Raw genomic sequence first — 15,002 nt, forward strand, 5'->3', positions numbered from 1 at the left:
AACATGACGTAAAAGGAGGCGGGCCGAGAACCCGATACAAAGCTAGACACAAATCTCCTTTCCTCCGAGCATAGCATAGCCAATCCTGGAGCGACTCTTGGGTCGCGTGACTAGGGAACAGGTCCCGCCCCTCGGAGCCGTCAAAACAATTGCCTCGAGCGGCAGCCATGATAGATTTAAAGGGGCAGTACCGGCAGGAGCGGCAGCCGGACCAACAGACTGCGGGTGAGTCTTTGAGGGTACCTCTGGGGCTGAGAGTTGAGGTCCCGCTACCTCTTTTCTGCACTCCTGGAGAGATGAACAAATGAGCCCCTCCGCCTGAACTCAAAGAACTCAAGACTCAAAAACCCCGCCCCCCGCCATTCTTCCCGCCCCTCGGCATCCAGACAGACGGACAGACGGCCTGCCCCGCCCCCTGCGCTACCGACTGACTCAGTAACCTCGGGATTGGCAGGCCCCAGGTCTTTGCCCGCGGCGTGGACCTCGGTCGCCCACCCGCATCTTCTGCCGTCACCCCGGCTCATTTCTCTGTATCCCCACCCTGGGCCTCAGGGCAGGTCGACAGCCTGGGACACTTCTCCACCGCAGTCCCAGGCCCGGGAGATCCAACTCCCAGCGCCGCGTTTCCCTGCGATCCCGCAGCCGCTCACGGACCTGCCATTTTTCCCTGCATCATCGGGCTTCTGGGAGGCACCCTAAGGTGACTCCTCTCAGAGTCTGTTAGTATGTGGTCATAATAAGACACAAAACCACAGAAGTGACTGGGCTAGGAGTGACCAGGTCTTCCTTCTCACCCGTTCCCAGACACGCCCCTGGCTGCAGGTCTCAGATTAAATCTCACTCCCTTCTTGGGAGAAAATAGCTCCCCAGGCTTGGAGTGGGAGGTTGGCTTGGGGAAGGAGGAGGGACGTTGGTCGTCTTTGAAGACCTGTAGGCAAGGGAGGGAGGGCGTTTGTCCTGGGTGGGGCTCCATGCCAGGTCCTCTGGGTGGCTGTGAAGTGGTGAGGGAAGGGGTGGGAACGCTGGACTTCTGGACTTTGGGCAGGGCAGATCCTTCTGAGTCCTTAGCTGCTTGAACAGAGTTTCTTCCGGGCTCCTGCCTGAACGCCACAACCAAGGGCTCTATACAGGTAAGAAGACTTCAAAGATGAGAAGCAAGGCCCTTTTGAGGAAGTAGGAAGACAGCCTGGAAGAAACAGAGCTGACCAGGCATGGAGATGCTGGGCTTAGCCCCATGGGTGACTCAGCCTGAACACCTTGAGCCTCTAGGCCCCTCTCATCTGGGTCCTGCGATGAAAGCTCCTCTTTTTCATTTCCCTTGCTGTCTTGATTTAACTTGGAAACTTATTCCTTCCCGTTTTTGGAAAACACTGCAGTATTTTCTGCATACCTTCTGCTTGCTTTAACTCCATTCCCTTTGCAGCTATATCAGACACCCTCGGCGTTCTCTGTGGTGCTGTCTCTCCTTTCCTGATTCCTTTTTGTAACCCAAACTCTCTCTTCTCCAGGTTCTTTTTTTTTTTTTTAATTGTGTTCATTCTAAATCCCGCTGCTATTTCTCTGCATCTTTGTTCCTTCTACAGTTTTTCTTCTTTCAAGTCAATTTCTCTCCCTCTGTCTTTCCAACAACCTTAGCTTTGTGTCTAGTATCGTTACAGGCTGTCTGCTCACTGGTCACTCTCCCTCCAATTAAACTTCACGGTACCCACTCCCACCCCTGCTATGGTCCCTTGTCCCTTCACTTGGATCCCTACCGCCCTCTAATCAAGGCGCACAGCCACTCTTTCCTAATCTTTACCCCAGCTGAGCTCTGTTGTTTCTCTGTAGCCCAGGCAAGGTCCCCTGGCCAGGATGTCGGGCCTGGTGTTGGGACAGCGGGATGAGCCTGCAGGGCACCGGCTCAGCCAGGAGGAGATCCTGGGGAGCACCCGTCTGGTGAGCCAGGGGCTGGAAGCCCTCCACAGTGAACACCAGGCTGTGCTGCAAAGCCTCTCCCAGACCATCGAGTGTCTGCAGCAGGGCGGCCATGAAGAAGGCCTGGTACATGAGAAGGCCCGGCAGCTGCGCCGTTCCATGGAAAACATAGAGCTGGGGCTGAGTGAGGCCCAGGTGAGCGGGAGGAGGTGGTGCCAAGTGGCCCTGGGTAGATGGAGGAGCAGTTGTCTGATTGGAGCTTTGGGGTCATTTGGGATCCCCTTATCCTAGCGGCTTGGATTCATTCACCCAGTAAATATGTATTAAGTCTCTACCACATGCCAGACACTACTCTCCAGACACATCACTGAACAAGAACCATAAATCTTGGCCATCTTGGAGCTTACATTCTAGCTGGGAGAGGCAGGCTTTAGACAAATAGATAAATGATTCAGTATGCCAGAGTGATAATCGTTAAGGACAGAAGGATAAAAATCAAGCAAGGAACGGGGTTTGGGGTGTACGGGGAGAGGATGCAGTTTTAGATAGGGTGGCCAATAGGAGCCTCACTGAGAAGGTGTCATTTGAGCAAAGAATTGAAGACGAATGAGTCACACAATAAATGGGGGAAGAACATCCGAAGTACCGTGCGAAGGCCCCGACCTGGAGCCTTTCCGGTGAGTTCAGTGAAAGGCCCGCGTGGCTGCTGGACTGTGAATACAGGGAAGCAAAATAGCAAATGAAGTTGAAGAGGCAGTTGCGGTGGGGGCAGATCACGTGGAACTGTAGGCCATCATAAGGACTCGGCTTTTACTTTGAGTGAGATGGAAATTATTGGAATGTGTTGATTGGAGGAGCGATGTGGTCTAACATTTTGAAAAGATTGTCATCTGGCTGCAGGGTTGAGAACAGACTCTAGGGGAACAGGGGCAGAATCAAGGAGACCAGTGAGGAGGCAATTACCGTAATCCAGGTGGGAATTGATAGTGGCTTGGCCCAGGCTGGCCCTGGAAGTGGTGAGAAATTTGATTCAAGGTATATTTGGAAGGTAGACTCATCACTACCCTACCCTACCTCCGGGTATTGTCGGCTCCCCTCCCGCCTACCCCTCAACTCTCCTAGCCGGAGCCCAGTGCTCACAGGATGTGCCCACCTAGGTGATGCTGGCTTTGGCCAACCACCTGAGCACAGTGGAGTCGGAGAAACAGAAGCTGCGGGCACAGGTCCGGCGGCTCTGCCAGGAGAACCAGTGGCTCCGGGACGAGCTGGCCGGCACCCAGCAGCGGCTCCAGCGCAGCGAACAGGCCGTGGCTCAGCTGGAGGAGGAGAAGAAGCACCTGGAGTTCCTGGGGCAGCTGCGGCAGTACGATGAGGACGGGCACGCTGCGGTGAGCATGCGCGGGACAGCTGGGCGGCACCACACGCACAGGGCAGTAGCTGCGTCGTCCTCTCGAGGACCAGCAGCCCTGCCCGACCTGGCAGGATTCAGGTCCTGACACCAACTCCAGAGGACAGCAAGGGAGAAGCCAGTCACTCGTTCAGTCAACATTTGATTGAATGACTGCTATGGTTCAGGCACACTCTGCTGGGGGTGCAACAGTGAACAGGACAAAGTTCCTGCTCCCAGAATAATAGATTTTTGGCATTTGGACAGTTCCAATTTAGAATCCTAAGCGCTGTAGGTAGGGAAAACACAGCCCAGTCGAGCAAGTCCTTCTAAAATTTGCTCTCGAAATGTGTGGAATTTAACCTTCATGCAACAGGCATTTTTATTTCTCTGTGCCTTAGGCAAGGCAAGATGTGTGTCAGGTTGATCTGAGAAGCTACGAAACAGAGTTCCTGCCTTCTCTAGCTTATAATGTAGCTGTAGGAACAGGGCTTACGTGTGAGAACATGTATGTGATAACACAAAGCAGCCAGTGCCCAGTGCTGAAGGAGAGGTTCAGGAAGTGTGGGAGGAATTCCAAGGAGATAGGTTCGTAGGGGCCGGGATGGACTGAAAGATTCACAGAGGAGGCGGGGTACAGGGATGGGTAAGATTTAGGTTGGATTATTTTATTTAACTGGATTAGGAATTGAGGTGGATTTTGATGGTTTATGAGGGAGAAGGGGAGCTCTCTAGACCAGATGTGTGTGGGTGATAAGGCACCAGAGCTGGAAAGGTGGCCTGACCCAGGGACAGTGGGATGATTTGACAGTGGGTCACCCTGGTAAAGCTGGGCAGGAGAGTTGGAAGTGTTGTACAAGGCTACAGTGCTTGTTGGGGCGAAGCGTTTTTGCCTGGTGTGAAAGTAGGTTGACAGTGAGAACTGGGCATTACGTCCAGAACAAGCAGTGGCAGATGATGGACACCAGGCAGAGCTAGACATTCTGGGTACGTGTCAGTAAGATAGGACACACCCCTGCCCTCAGGAGAGACCGGACAGACATGTAATCAGTGTAAACACATGGGGATCAGTGCGGGACTATAATTACCAGAGTCTAGGGAGAGAGATCGGAGAAGGCAATGGCAAGCCACTCCAGTACTCTTGCCTAGAAAATCCCATGGATGGAGGAGCCTGCTAGGCTGCAGTCTGTGGGGTCGCTAAGGGTCGGACACGACTGAGCGACTTCATTTTCACTTTTCACTTTCACACACTGGAGAAGGAAATGGCAACCGACTCCAGTGTTCTTGCCTGGAGAATCCCAGGGACGGGGGAGCCTGGTAGGCTTCCATCTATGGGGTCACACAGAGTCGGACACAACTGAAGTGACTTAGCAGCAGCAGCAGCAGCAGGGAGAGAGATGGCAGGTGAGGGTACTTAGGAAGGAAACTCTCTGCATATGAAGGAACTGAAAGTCATGAGATTTTGGCTGAAGCATCTCTTGTTTGGTTGTTTTTTGTTGTTGTTGTTGTTTTTGTCTAGACAGGCTTCTGTCTATGGGGTCACACAGAGTTGGACACAACTGAAGTGATGCAGCAGCATGGCTTAGAGGATTTTAGTTCCCTAACTGGGGATCAACCTGCGCCCCCTCCAGCAGAAGCTCAGATTCTTAACCACTGGACTATCAGAGAAATCCCCATCTTTGTTTTTTTTTTATGAACAAGAGAGGCCTAGACTTGGCAGGACAGATGTTGGCCTTCCCAGGGGCAGGGACAGTGACAGGGGATTTGTCCTAGACCCCACCTGTCAATGATGTCACGGTTTAGAGGGGGCTTGAAGAGGCTGCCAGGGCTGTCTCATCCCAGACATGCTGCTGCTTCCCTTCCAGGAGGACAAGGAAGGTGATGCCTCCAAGGATTCCCTGGATGACCTCTTCCCCAACGAGGAGGAAGAGGACCCCAGCAATGGCTGTGAGTCTGCCTCTGGAGTTGGAGGGTGAAGTGGGGCCTGTAAGGGGGCTGTTGAACACAGGATGCTCCCCGTCCAGGAATGGGTTCTCCACTGCCTCTGGAGATGGGCTTGGGACCAGTACTTTGATTCCCTCAGCTTCCCCCTTATTCATCAACGTTTTTTAAGCATGTAGCTCATGCCAGGCACTATGCTGGGCACCAGGGAGTCCAAGATGAGAACGGCATGAGTCTTGCCTGTAAAGAGCTCACTCGAGAGTGGGAGAGTGCCCCTGGAGTGAAGCGCACGAGCTCCTCAGGGAAAGGACCAGGTCTTTCTTATCTTTGCATCCCTGATGCAGGCCCTTCCTCAGGATTTCTGAGCAGTTGGTTTTTTTTAATTGCCTTGGGTCTTTGTCGTGTGCCAGCTTTCTCTAGTTGTGGCCAGTCAGGGCTGCTCTTCGTTGCGGTGCTTGGACCTCTCATTGCAGTGACTTCTCTTGCTGCGGGGCACAGGCTTTAGGCACATGGTCTTCAGTGGTTGCAGCACTCGGGCTTTAGAGTGAGGGCTCAGTTGTTGTGGGGCATGGACTTAGTTTCCCTGTGGCATGTGGAATCTTCCCAGACCAGGGATTGAACATGTGTTCCCTGCACTGGCAGCCAGATTCTCATCCACTGTACCACCGGGGAAGTCCATTGAGTAGTTTGTTGAATGAATGCATGACTGAGTGAACGAATGGGATTGTGATGGGCACAGAGGCAAAGGGGCGAGCAGAGGAGTAGCAGTTAAGGGACTTCCCTGGCAGTCCAGTGGCTAGGACTCTGAGCTTTCACTGCTGTGGGCCCAGGTTTGATCCCTGGTTGGGGAACTAAGATCCTGCAAGCTGTGGTGCAGCCAGTAAAATTTTAAGAAAAGAAAATAGCAGCAAGTTGAGGCAGGTCTCTCAGGAGGCAGGGAGCCTGGTGGGGGTTGGTCACAGGCAGGGAGAAAGACTTGAGTTGGGAGGGGGCCGACGGACAGCAGAGGGAGAGCTGATGTCATCTGAGGGAGTCTCTGTCATCTTCTGTGATGGGGGTAGTGTCCCGTGGCCAGGGCGCCCAGCACAGCGGCTATGAGATCCCGGCGAGGTTGCGGACACTGCACAACCTGGTGATCCAGTATGCAGCCCAGGGTCGCTATGAGGTGGCTGTGCCGCTCTGCAAGCAGGCGCTGGAGGACCTGGAGCGCACGTCTGGCCGCGGCCACCCCGACGTGGCCACCATGCTCAACATCCTGGCTCTGGTGTATCGGTGAGTGCTGCGTCCTCTCAGGAGCCTGCCTCCAGGTGTGGTCCCATCTTGATCCGCCTCTGGCTCTCATTCCTCCTCTCCACAGGGTACCTCTTCTCCCCCAACTAGGGGGCTTCCTTGTCTCAAGCTTTTACACCTGAGCCCTTGACCTGAGAATCCTCACCCCTCAGACTTTTGGTTTCTCCTGTTTCTCCTCTGGGGAGGGTCTTTTTCTCTGTTTCTGTCTCTTGCATCCTGTGCCTTTGGCCCCCTCAGGGCATGGCCACTCTCTGGGGGTGGCGGTGAACCCCTCTCACTGCTCCCACCAGGCTTCCCGTCTCCTCATGGTGGGGCCCAGTCCCTAAATGTACCTTAGCTATCCCGAAGGGAAGCAAGTAAGGAGATGGCTCAGGGGCAGAGTTTGGGCTAATCCCTTGTCACTTTTGTCCTCTTACAGGGACCAGAATAAGTACAAGGAAGCTGCCCTCCTGCTCAATGATGCCCTCAGCATCCGGGAGAGCACCCTGGGCCGGGACCACCCTGCTGTCAGTACTGCTTGCCCTCCTTGCCCTGTGCTTCCTGGGCTTGTCCATCTGCTGCCCTTGGCTCACTCCCCGGGGGGTCTCAGGAGGGCGGCGTGGGGACTCCTTTCTCCTACTGTCCACTCATGACAGTGCTTCTCAGTTCTCTCAGACCCAATATTTTCTTTTGTAAAAAAACTTTAATTGCAATATAATTGCTTTACAGTGTTGTGTTAGTTTCTGCTGTACAAAGTCATGAGTCAGCCATATGTATGCATATATCCCCCTCCCTCTTGAGCCTCCTTCCCACCCCTTTAGGTCATCACAGAATATACAACTGAGTTCCCTGTGATGACTCCTTCTTACAATTAATATTTTCCTAAAATTTAACTCATATAATGTAACCCACCTACCTGTATAATTTCCTCAGCAGTTGAATAATACTCTATTAATATAAGAGAGAAACAAGGAAAGTAATTTATAATAAGATATATAATATTTAAAGCAAAAATACAGTAACAGTTGTGTTGAGTACAGCAATGTTAGAAGACATAGTAGTCTGATATACAACGAATGAAAAAATTTAGATGTGAAAATTGCTCAGACTCTTTGTGATCCCATGGCCTATGCAGTCCCTGGAATTCTCCAGGCCAGAATACTGGAGTGGTGGGTAGCCTTTCCCTTCTCCAGGGGATCTTCCCAACCCAGGGATCAAACCCAGGTCTCTCGCATTGCAGGCGGATGCTTTACCAGCTGAGCCACAGGGAAGCCCTTTAGATGTAGAAAAAGTAAAACTAGTAAGTCCTTTATGTAAAAGTATGTATTAGGAATGCAAAGTCAAGTGGGCCTTAGGAGGCATCACTGTGAACAAAGCTAGTGGAGGTGATGGAACTCCAGTTGAGCTATTTCAAATCCTAAAAGATGATGCTGTTAAAGTGCTGCACTCAATATGCCAGCAAATTTGGAAAACTCATCAGTGGCCGCAGAACTGGAAAAGGTCGGTTTTCATTCCAGTTCCAAAGAAAGGCAGTGTCAAAGAATGTTCAGAGTACTGCACAATTATTCTCATCTCACACGCTAGCAAAGTAATGCTCAAAATTCTCCAAGCCAGGCTTCAACAGTACCTGAACCGAGAACTTCTAGATGTTCAAGTTGGATTTAGAAAAGGCAGAGGAACCAGAAATCAAATTACCAGCATCCGTTGGATCATAGAAAAAGCAAGAGAGTTCCAGAAAAACATCTGCTTTATTAACTATGCCAAAGCTTTTGACTGTGTGGATCACAACAAACTGTGGAAAATTCTTCAAGGAAAACCAGACCACCTTACCTGCTTCCTGAGAAATCTGTATGCAGGTCAAGAAGAAACAGTTAGAACCAGACATGGAACAACTGACTGGTTCCAAATTGGGAAAGGAGTATATCAAGGCTATATATTGTCACCCTGCTTATTTAACTTCTATGCAGATTACATCATGCAAAATGCTGGGCTGGATGAAGCACAAGCTGGAATCAAAAGATTGCTGGGAGAAATATCAATAACCTCAGATAGCAGATGACACCACCCTTATGGCAGAAAGCAAAGAACTAAAGAGCCTCTTGACATTTTGAAAGAGGAGATTGAAAAAGCTGGCTTAAAACTCAACAGTCAAAAACGATGATCATGGCATCTGGTTCCATCACTTCATGGCAAATAGATGGGGAAACAATGGAAACAGTGAGAGACTTTATTTTCTTGGACTGCAAAATCACTGAAGATGGTGACTGTAGCCGTCATTAAAAGATGACGAAATTAAAAGATGTTTGCTCCTTGGAAGAAAAGCTATGACCAACCTAGACAGCATATTAAAAAATAGAGACGTTACTTTGCCAACAAAGGTCCATCTAGTCAAAGCTATGGTTTTTCCAGTGGTCATGTATGGATGTGAGAGTTGGATCATAAAGAAGACTGAGCACCAAAGAACTGATGCTTTTGAACTGTGGTGCTGGAAAAGACTCTTTATAATCCCTTGGACAGCAGGGAGATACAACCAGTCAGTCCTAAAGGAAATCAACCCTGAATATTCATTGGAAGGACTGATGCTGAAGCTGAAATTCCAATACTTTGGCCACCTGATGAGAACTGACTCATTGGAAAAGACCCTGATGCTGGCAAAGATTGAAGGCAGGAGGAGAAGGGGACGACAGAGGATGAGATGGCTGGATGGCATCACCGACTTGATGGACATGAGTTTGAGCAAGCTCTGGGAGTTGGTGATGGACAAGGAAGTCTGGTGTGCTGCAGTCCATGGGGTCACAGAGTCGGACATCACTGAGCAACTGAACTGAACTGAGCTGATGTACTAGGAAAAGGACAGAGCAGGAGTTCCCTGGTGGTACAGTGGTTAGGACTCCATGCTTTCACTGCCAAGGGCCTGGGTTCAATCCTTGTTCAGGGAACTAAGATCACACAAGCTGCATGGTGCAGCCAAAGTAATAATAATAAATAAAATTTTAAAGTTAAAAATGACAGAGCAGAAATATTGGCATATGTCAGATTAAAATCCAGTGTTAGATTAAGTAATAATAGACCAGATTTCTTTGTGATAAGAGAAAGAGAAATAACTTTAAGTAGGCTCAGCATGTAAAACAAATGCTAGGCGTGTCAAAGGGAAGAAGATGAGAAATAAGGTATTTTTGAAAATGAGCTGGCTGGAAAAGAATTCCCTGTGTTATGACATGTGATAGGGAAGGATGATGTGTCTCAGGAAGCATAGTTCCTGTCTTGATATCCCACCAAGCGTCGAAGCTTATATTTAGTGTTTGAGCATCTGGCAGGACAATCAAAAGTTGCCTGAGCTGCCCCATACAGGTGCCACATCTGTAGCAGACTTGCTCCCCCAAAGGTATTCGTGCCCACAGTCTTTACGGCAAAGGAAACCCCGCCTCCAGCAATGTCTAAAAATCTCCCTAGAGGCTGAGACCGCCCCTTTGGAGAATCTCAGCGCCTTGGAGGGTCAGCACTTTCCCCTCCCCCTACTCACCTGTGGCTCGGGTGGCAGCGTCCATTTGTCTGGGAGTTGGGCAGCATGGGGCCTTGCTGTTCCAGGTCCTTTGTCTGATGGGGACAGGGCTGTCTTCCTAGGTGGCAGCCACACTCAACAACCTGGCTGTGCTCTATGGCAAGAGGGGCAAATACAAGGAGGCGGAGCCACTGTGCCAGCGGGCACTGGAGATTCGAGAAAAGGTGCCTGTGCCCTCCGCCCATTCTTCCCTGTTGTGGTGACACCTCCTCCCCCATCTCTCTCCTGATCTACCCTTTTCCCTTCACTTTTTGACTCACCCTCTGTCTCTCCCTGTTCCTTCATTCCCTTCCCCCTGCTCCCTACATGGGTCCTTGCACACACACACACACACACACACACGCATAGTCACAGCCATCTGTCTCTCCTTTGCACCACTCCAGGTCCTGGGTACCAACCACCCAGATGTGGCAAAGCAGCTGAACAACCTGGCCCTGTTGTGCCAAAACCAGGGCAAGTATGAGGCTGTGGAACGCTATTACCGGCGGGCCCTGGCCATCTATGAGGGGCAGCTGGGGCCGGACAACCCTAACGTGGCCCGCACCAAGAACAACCTGGTGAGGGCGGGAGGGGCAGCCGCGGTGGGAGGAGGGGAGGCAGGGCACCGTAGTCTGGTCCACGGGCCGCATCGGCTCTGTGCCCAGCTTGGGGGCTGCCTGTGGCTACTGAGGGGTCTGGTCCCTTCCCGTGGGAAGGCAGAAGTTCAGTAGCCTCTCTGGAGTGGAGTGGGAACACCCCAGACCCTGCAGCTGGACACGGAGGGGGTGAGGAAGATCTCTGGGGAAAGTCATAAAGAGACCAGAAGTGGAAATGCGAGGCCTGGCTGAGACTTCATCTCCACCTCTTGCTCCCCTGTTTTTGCCTTCCCACCCGCAGGCTTCCTGTTACCTGAAACAAGGCAAGTATGCTGAAGCTGAGACTCTCTACAAGGAGATCCTGACGCGTGCCCACGTGCAGGAGTTTGGCTCTGTGGATGGTGAGTGGTGAGGGCTTGGGTGGGGTGCCACAGGGAGGACAGGAAATGCAGACCCAAGGTTGGTGGCGGAGGGTTGACCACAGTGGTTCCGGGGGGAGCCAGACCCCTTTAGTCTAGCCTTATTGGCCTTTGGGGCCTGGCTCCCCACTTAGTGTCCAGCTCTGTTCTCTAACCTCGCCACCGCATCCCGTGTATCACCCCCAGATGACCACAAGCCCATCTGGATGCATGCAGAGGAACGGGAAGAAATGAGCAAAGTGAGTTAGGGTCCTAGCCTGGGGAGCCGGGGACTCTCGGGGCCTCTGACTTATTCCTGCACCAGCCCTAGCTGCATGGCGCCTTGCCACACCCAGCCTGCACCCCAGCCCTGTGGCAGCTTGTACCCCAGCATCTCTGTACACTCACCTCTGGTTTTCCCTCCCCCTCTGTCCTCCTGCAGAGCCGGCACCGTGAGGGCAGCACACCCTATGCTGAGTATGGAGGCTGGTACAAGGCCTGCAAAGTTAGCAGGTGAGAAGCCGGCATGGGCGTGTGGGCTCCGACACCCTCCACTGACCCCAGATCACCTCTCCTGGCCCTTCCCCTGCTTCCCGGGGACCTTCCCTCAGCCTTAGCTCTGCTTCCTCTCTCTCCTGCTTGTTTCCTGAGTCCATCTTCTCTTCCTTCCCTGGCCTCCCCCTGCCGCAGCCCCACAGTGAACACGACCTTGAGAAACCTCGGAGCTCTGTACAGGCGCCAGGGAAAGCTGGAGGCAGCTGAGACCCTGGAGGAATGTGCCCTGCGCTCCCGGAAACAGGTCAGGGACCAGGAGGGGAAGGAGATCCAGAGGTAGGGCCCTGGGGACAGGAGTGGGGACCACTGAGGCTGCTTGTGAGTCTCTGAAGAGTAAGAGAGGCTGAGGAGGAAGGCGGGAGAGGCTGGTGAGACACTCTTGAGGTTGTGGTTGTTTTTACGTGTGTTCTTACCCCTCACCTGCCCTTTGTGGTTAGGACTCCAAGTTCAAGGTTCACTTCACTAAACGGAACTATTAACAGGGAAAGACCACCTTTTGACAAGGTGAAGAATCTTCTGAGGAGGGGCATGGGCACTGTGGGTGAACAGACTGCAGTTGAGGGAAGCTCTGAATCAAGAGTTTCTCAAATCACGGGTCTTGACTCACTGGGTCCTGAAATCAATTCATTGTGGGCCTTGGCTAAAGATAGATGTGTATCTCTACCACACTGCAAATAGAAAAGGTGAGTGTCTCCTTTCCAGTACGTGTATAGTCAGAAGTCGCAAGGGAAACTCTTTCCTTTGTTCTGGCAGGTAGAGAGAAAACATTTAAAGTCCCATCCTGAAGAGTTCAGAAGTGGGAAGTCCCTGTTCCTTGTTTTCCCTCCAGGGCACTGACCCAATCAGCCAGACCAAGGTGGCCGAGCTGCTTGGGGAGGGTGACAGTGGAAGGACCTCCCAGGAGGGCCTGGGGGGCAGCGTGAAATTCGAGGGAGGTGAAGATGCCTCGGTGGCTGTGGAGTGGTCAGGGGTAAGTCTGATTGTTGCCCCTTGAACTCTCCTGCTTCTCCTTCTGGTGGTGACGAGAGGCTCTGAGCCCACAGGATAGGAGGGCACCTTGTCCTCATCCCAGTCCAGTTAGCCCATCCCTCTCGGGGGCCTCTCTGCAAGCCAGCTATTGACCAGGCTGGGCTTTTGGGGAAGGGGGAGGTGTTCAGAATCAAAGGCAGAAATAGATTCAGAGGTCAATCTCCCTGGGATCCCTTAGCCTCTGTTCCCCATCCCTCTCTGCCAGGATGGCAGTGGGGCGCTGCAGAGGAGTGGCTCTCTGGGCAAGATCCGAGATGTGCTTCGTAGAAGCAGTGAACTCCTGGTGAGGAAGCTCCAGGGGTCCGAGCCCCGGCCTTCCAGGTACGCACTGAGACTGAGATACAGCAAACTAGGCAGGGTTCTGGAGAAGTGTCTTGGGAGAGAAATATAGAGGAGGTCAGTAGGATGGCCATGGAGAGAGGGTCGGAAAAATAGTGCCCCGGTGTGGGGATAGTGCCTAAGCAGATGCTGGTGACTGAGGAAGATGAGTGTGTGTGTGTGTTTGGTGGGGAGGTCAGATGGTGAGGAGGCAGTGATATGGGTATGTGTGGTGGTGCCCAAGCGTCTCAAGCGTTAGGGCCACCCATGGGAAGAGAAGAGGCCTCAGTTTTTTCTTTTCCATTGTAGCAGCAACATGAAACGGGCAGCCTCCTTGAACTACCTGAACCAACCCAGTGCAGTGCCCCTCCAGGTGAGAGCAGTGCTCATTCAGTGCATTGTGGGTGAGAAAGAAAGGACAAACCCAGTGGGAAGAGGGGAGAGTCACCTGGGATGAAGACTCTGTCAGGGAATTGGAGGTGGGTTGATAGGAATCAGGCAGACAACCTGATGGGTGGTGACCCCCAAGGGACACTTTTGGGCCAGAGATAGGAGAAATAATCAGGAGGGGAACAGGAATTGATGTTCTCTTAACGGGTACTTTAGAATTATGAATAATTAAGGAATGATTTGGGGCTTCAGTGGTAAAGAATCCACCTCAATTCCGGAGCCACAGGAAATGTGGGTTTGATCCCTGGGTCAGGAAGATCCCCTGGAGGAGGAAATGGCAACCCACTCCAGTATTCTTGCCTGGAAAATTCCATGGACAGAGGAGCCCTGGTAGACTACAGTCCAGGGGGTTGCAAAGAGTCAGACACAATTGAACGACTGAGCATGCACGCACACAGGGAATGATTCGGGAATACTAATTGCTCTCCCCCTATAGCCACCGTACTCCTCACCTTGCAGAGTCAGCAGTAGATGAGAAGGGAAAAGGGGGAAAAAAGTATTACCTCATCTCCATTTGAGAAAACACAGCACTGATATTTTAATGAGAAATGTCACCTGTATCAGCATATTCAAAGTATATCCTCGTATTCATGTGGTTCTTCCAGGTATATTCTCCACCAGATCTTGGCCTTCTGGGAAGTCCTAGCAAAGGCAGCACAAGCCCTAGAGCTTGAGGTTGAGGTTCCAGATTCCATCCTAGGTCCTGAGAGAGACTGTACCCGTGAGATGGGCAAACTCCAGGGCACAGTCTTTGGGAAGCTGGGGTCTGTGGGCTGATGGCTTGGTGTCTGTTTCAGGTCTCCCGGGGCCTCAGTGCCAGCAGTATGGACCTCTCTTCAAGCAGCTGACATTCAACTCACGCCCCACGTCTGCTGGGTCCCCCCACAGCCCTCACAGCATTCCCTGTTGCTCCTGGCTCTTCCAGCCCCAAGGTGGGACAGTGAAGGGGGAGCAGTTAACCAGAAGATTGCTGCTGCCCTTAGGGTCTCAGCCCCCTCCTCAGGAATCCCTTCAGGAAGGACCCTCAGGACATCCTCCCCCCACCCTGTGGTCCTCTAGAGTAGCTAGCTCTACTACTAGGGCCCCCAAAGTGGGTAAGAAGCAGGTACGCACCTCAGAGATGCAGCCTGCTGCTGGCTTTTCTGTCAGAGGGCTTGGGGCTGGCCAGCCCACCTGCCTTGCCCTGGCCTCTCTTGTTCCCTCTGCTGCCTCACTTCAGGTCCATGTATTTCACTTTTCTTAAATAAAAGAATCAGGTAACCAGAGCCACTTGAGTCCTGATGGAGAGGGCAGGAAGCAAGGGTTGCGTCGGGGCCCTTCACAGAAGGGCGCAGGGTAGTGATGGATGGGGCAGCAGGAGGAATGTTGCTTCTTGGGTCTCTTCTCTCTTCCTTCTCCTGTTTGTATCCTCTCCAGCAGGGCCTGCAGGAAGGCATATGGGGGACGGGGGAGGCCCACAACCCAAGGAGAAGGTGCTGTGGACTGGCTTGTCAGGGACATGTGGCGGCCATGTGGCAGGACCCTGGAGTCCTGGCGCCACTGCTCCCGGCCTGTGAGGCCCTCTGTGGCGGCCCCTCCTCCTCCCAGCTGCTTGGGGGAAGGGA

General features: G+C 52.4%; 1 protein-coding gene across 3 annotated transcripts; it reads left to right on the forward strand.

The window, feature by feature from the left end:
• Nucleotides 1-126: 126 nt before the first annotated feature.
• On the forward strand, nucleotides 127-14,663 carry KLC4 (kinesin light chain 4). 3 transcript variants are annotated; one of them, XM_055406651.2, is made up of 17 exons: nucleotides 164-225; nucleotides 1,131-1,209; nucleotides 1,828-2,109; nucleotides 3,072-3,302; nucleotides 5,167-5,248; nucleotides 6,304-6,514; nucleotides 6,951-7,038; nucleotides 10,136-10,237; nucleotides 10,457-10,630; nucleotides 10,950-11,049; nucleotides 11,254-11,306; nucleotides 11,489-11,559; nucleotides 11,737-11,845; nucleotides 12,431-12,571; nucleotides 12,836-12,951; nucleotides 13,258-13,321; nucleotides 14,196-14,663. In XM_055406651.2, the coding sequence occupies exons 3-17, from the start codon at nucleotides 1,852-1,854 to the stop codon at nucleotides 14,244-14,246; spliced, it is 1,851 nt and encodes a 616-aa protein (XP_055262626.1). In that variant the 5' UTR covers nucleotides 164-225; nucleotides 1,131-1,209; nucleotides 1,828-1,851; the 3' UTR covers nucleotides 14,247-14,663. The 3 variants fall into 3 exon arrangements, with proteins under 3 accessions (XP_055262623.1, XP_055262626.1, XP_055262625.1); XM_055406648.2 differs by lacking the exon at nucleotides 1,131-1,209 and having other exon boundaries at nucleotides 127-225; XM_055406650.2 differs by lacking the exons at nucleotides 164-225; nucleotides 1,131-1,209 and adding an exon at nucleotides 976-1,130.
• Nucleotides 14,664-15,002: the final 339 nt, after the last annotated feature.

This window comes from Moschus berezovskii, chromosome 23 (assembly GCF_049115385.1).
Source record: "Moschus berezovskii isolate FMDL1 chromosome 23, NW_MosBer_1.0, whole genome shotgun sequence".
NCBI classification, from domain to species: Eukaryota; Metazoa; Chordata; class Mammalia; order Artiodactyla; family Moschidae; genus Moschus; species Moschus berezovskii.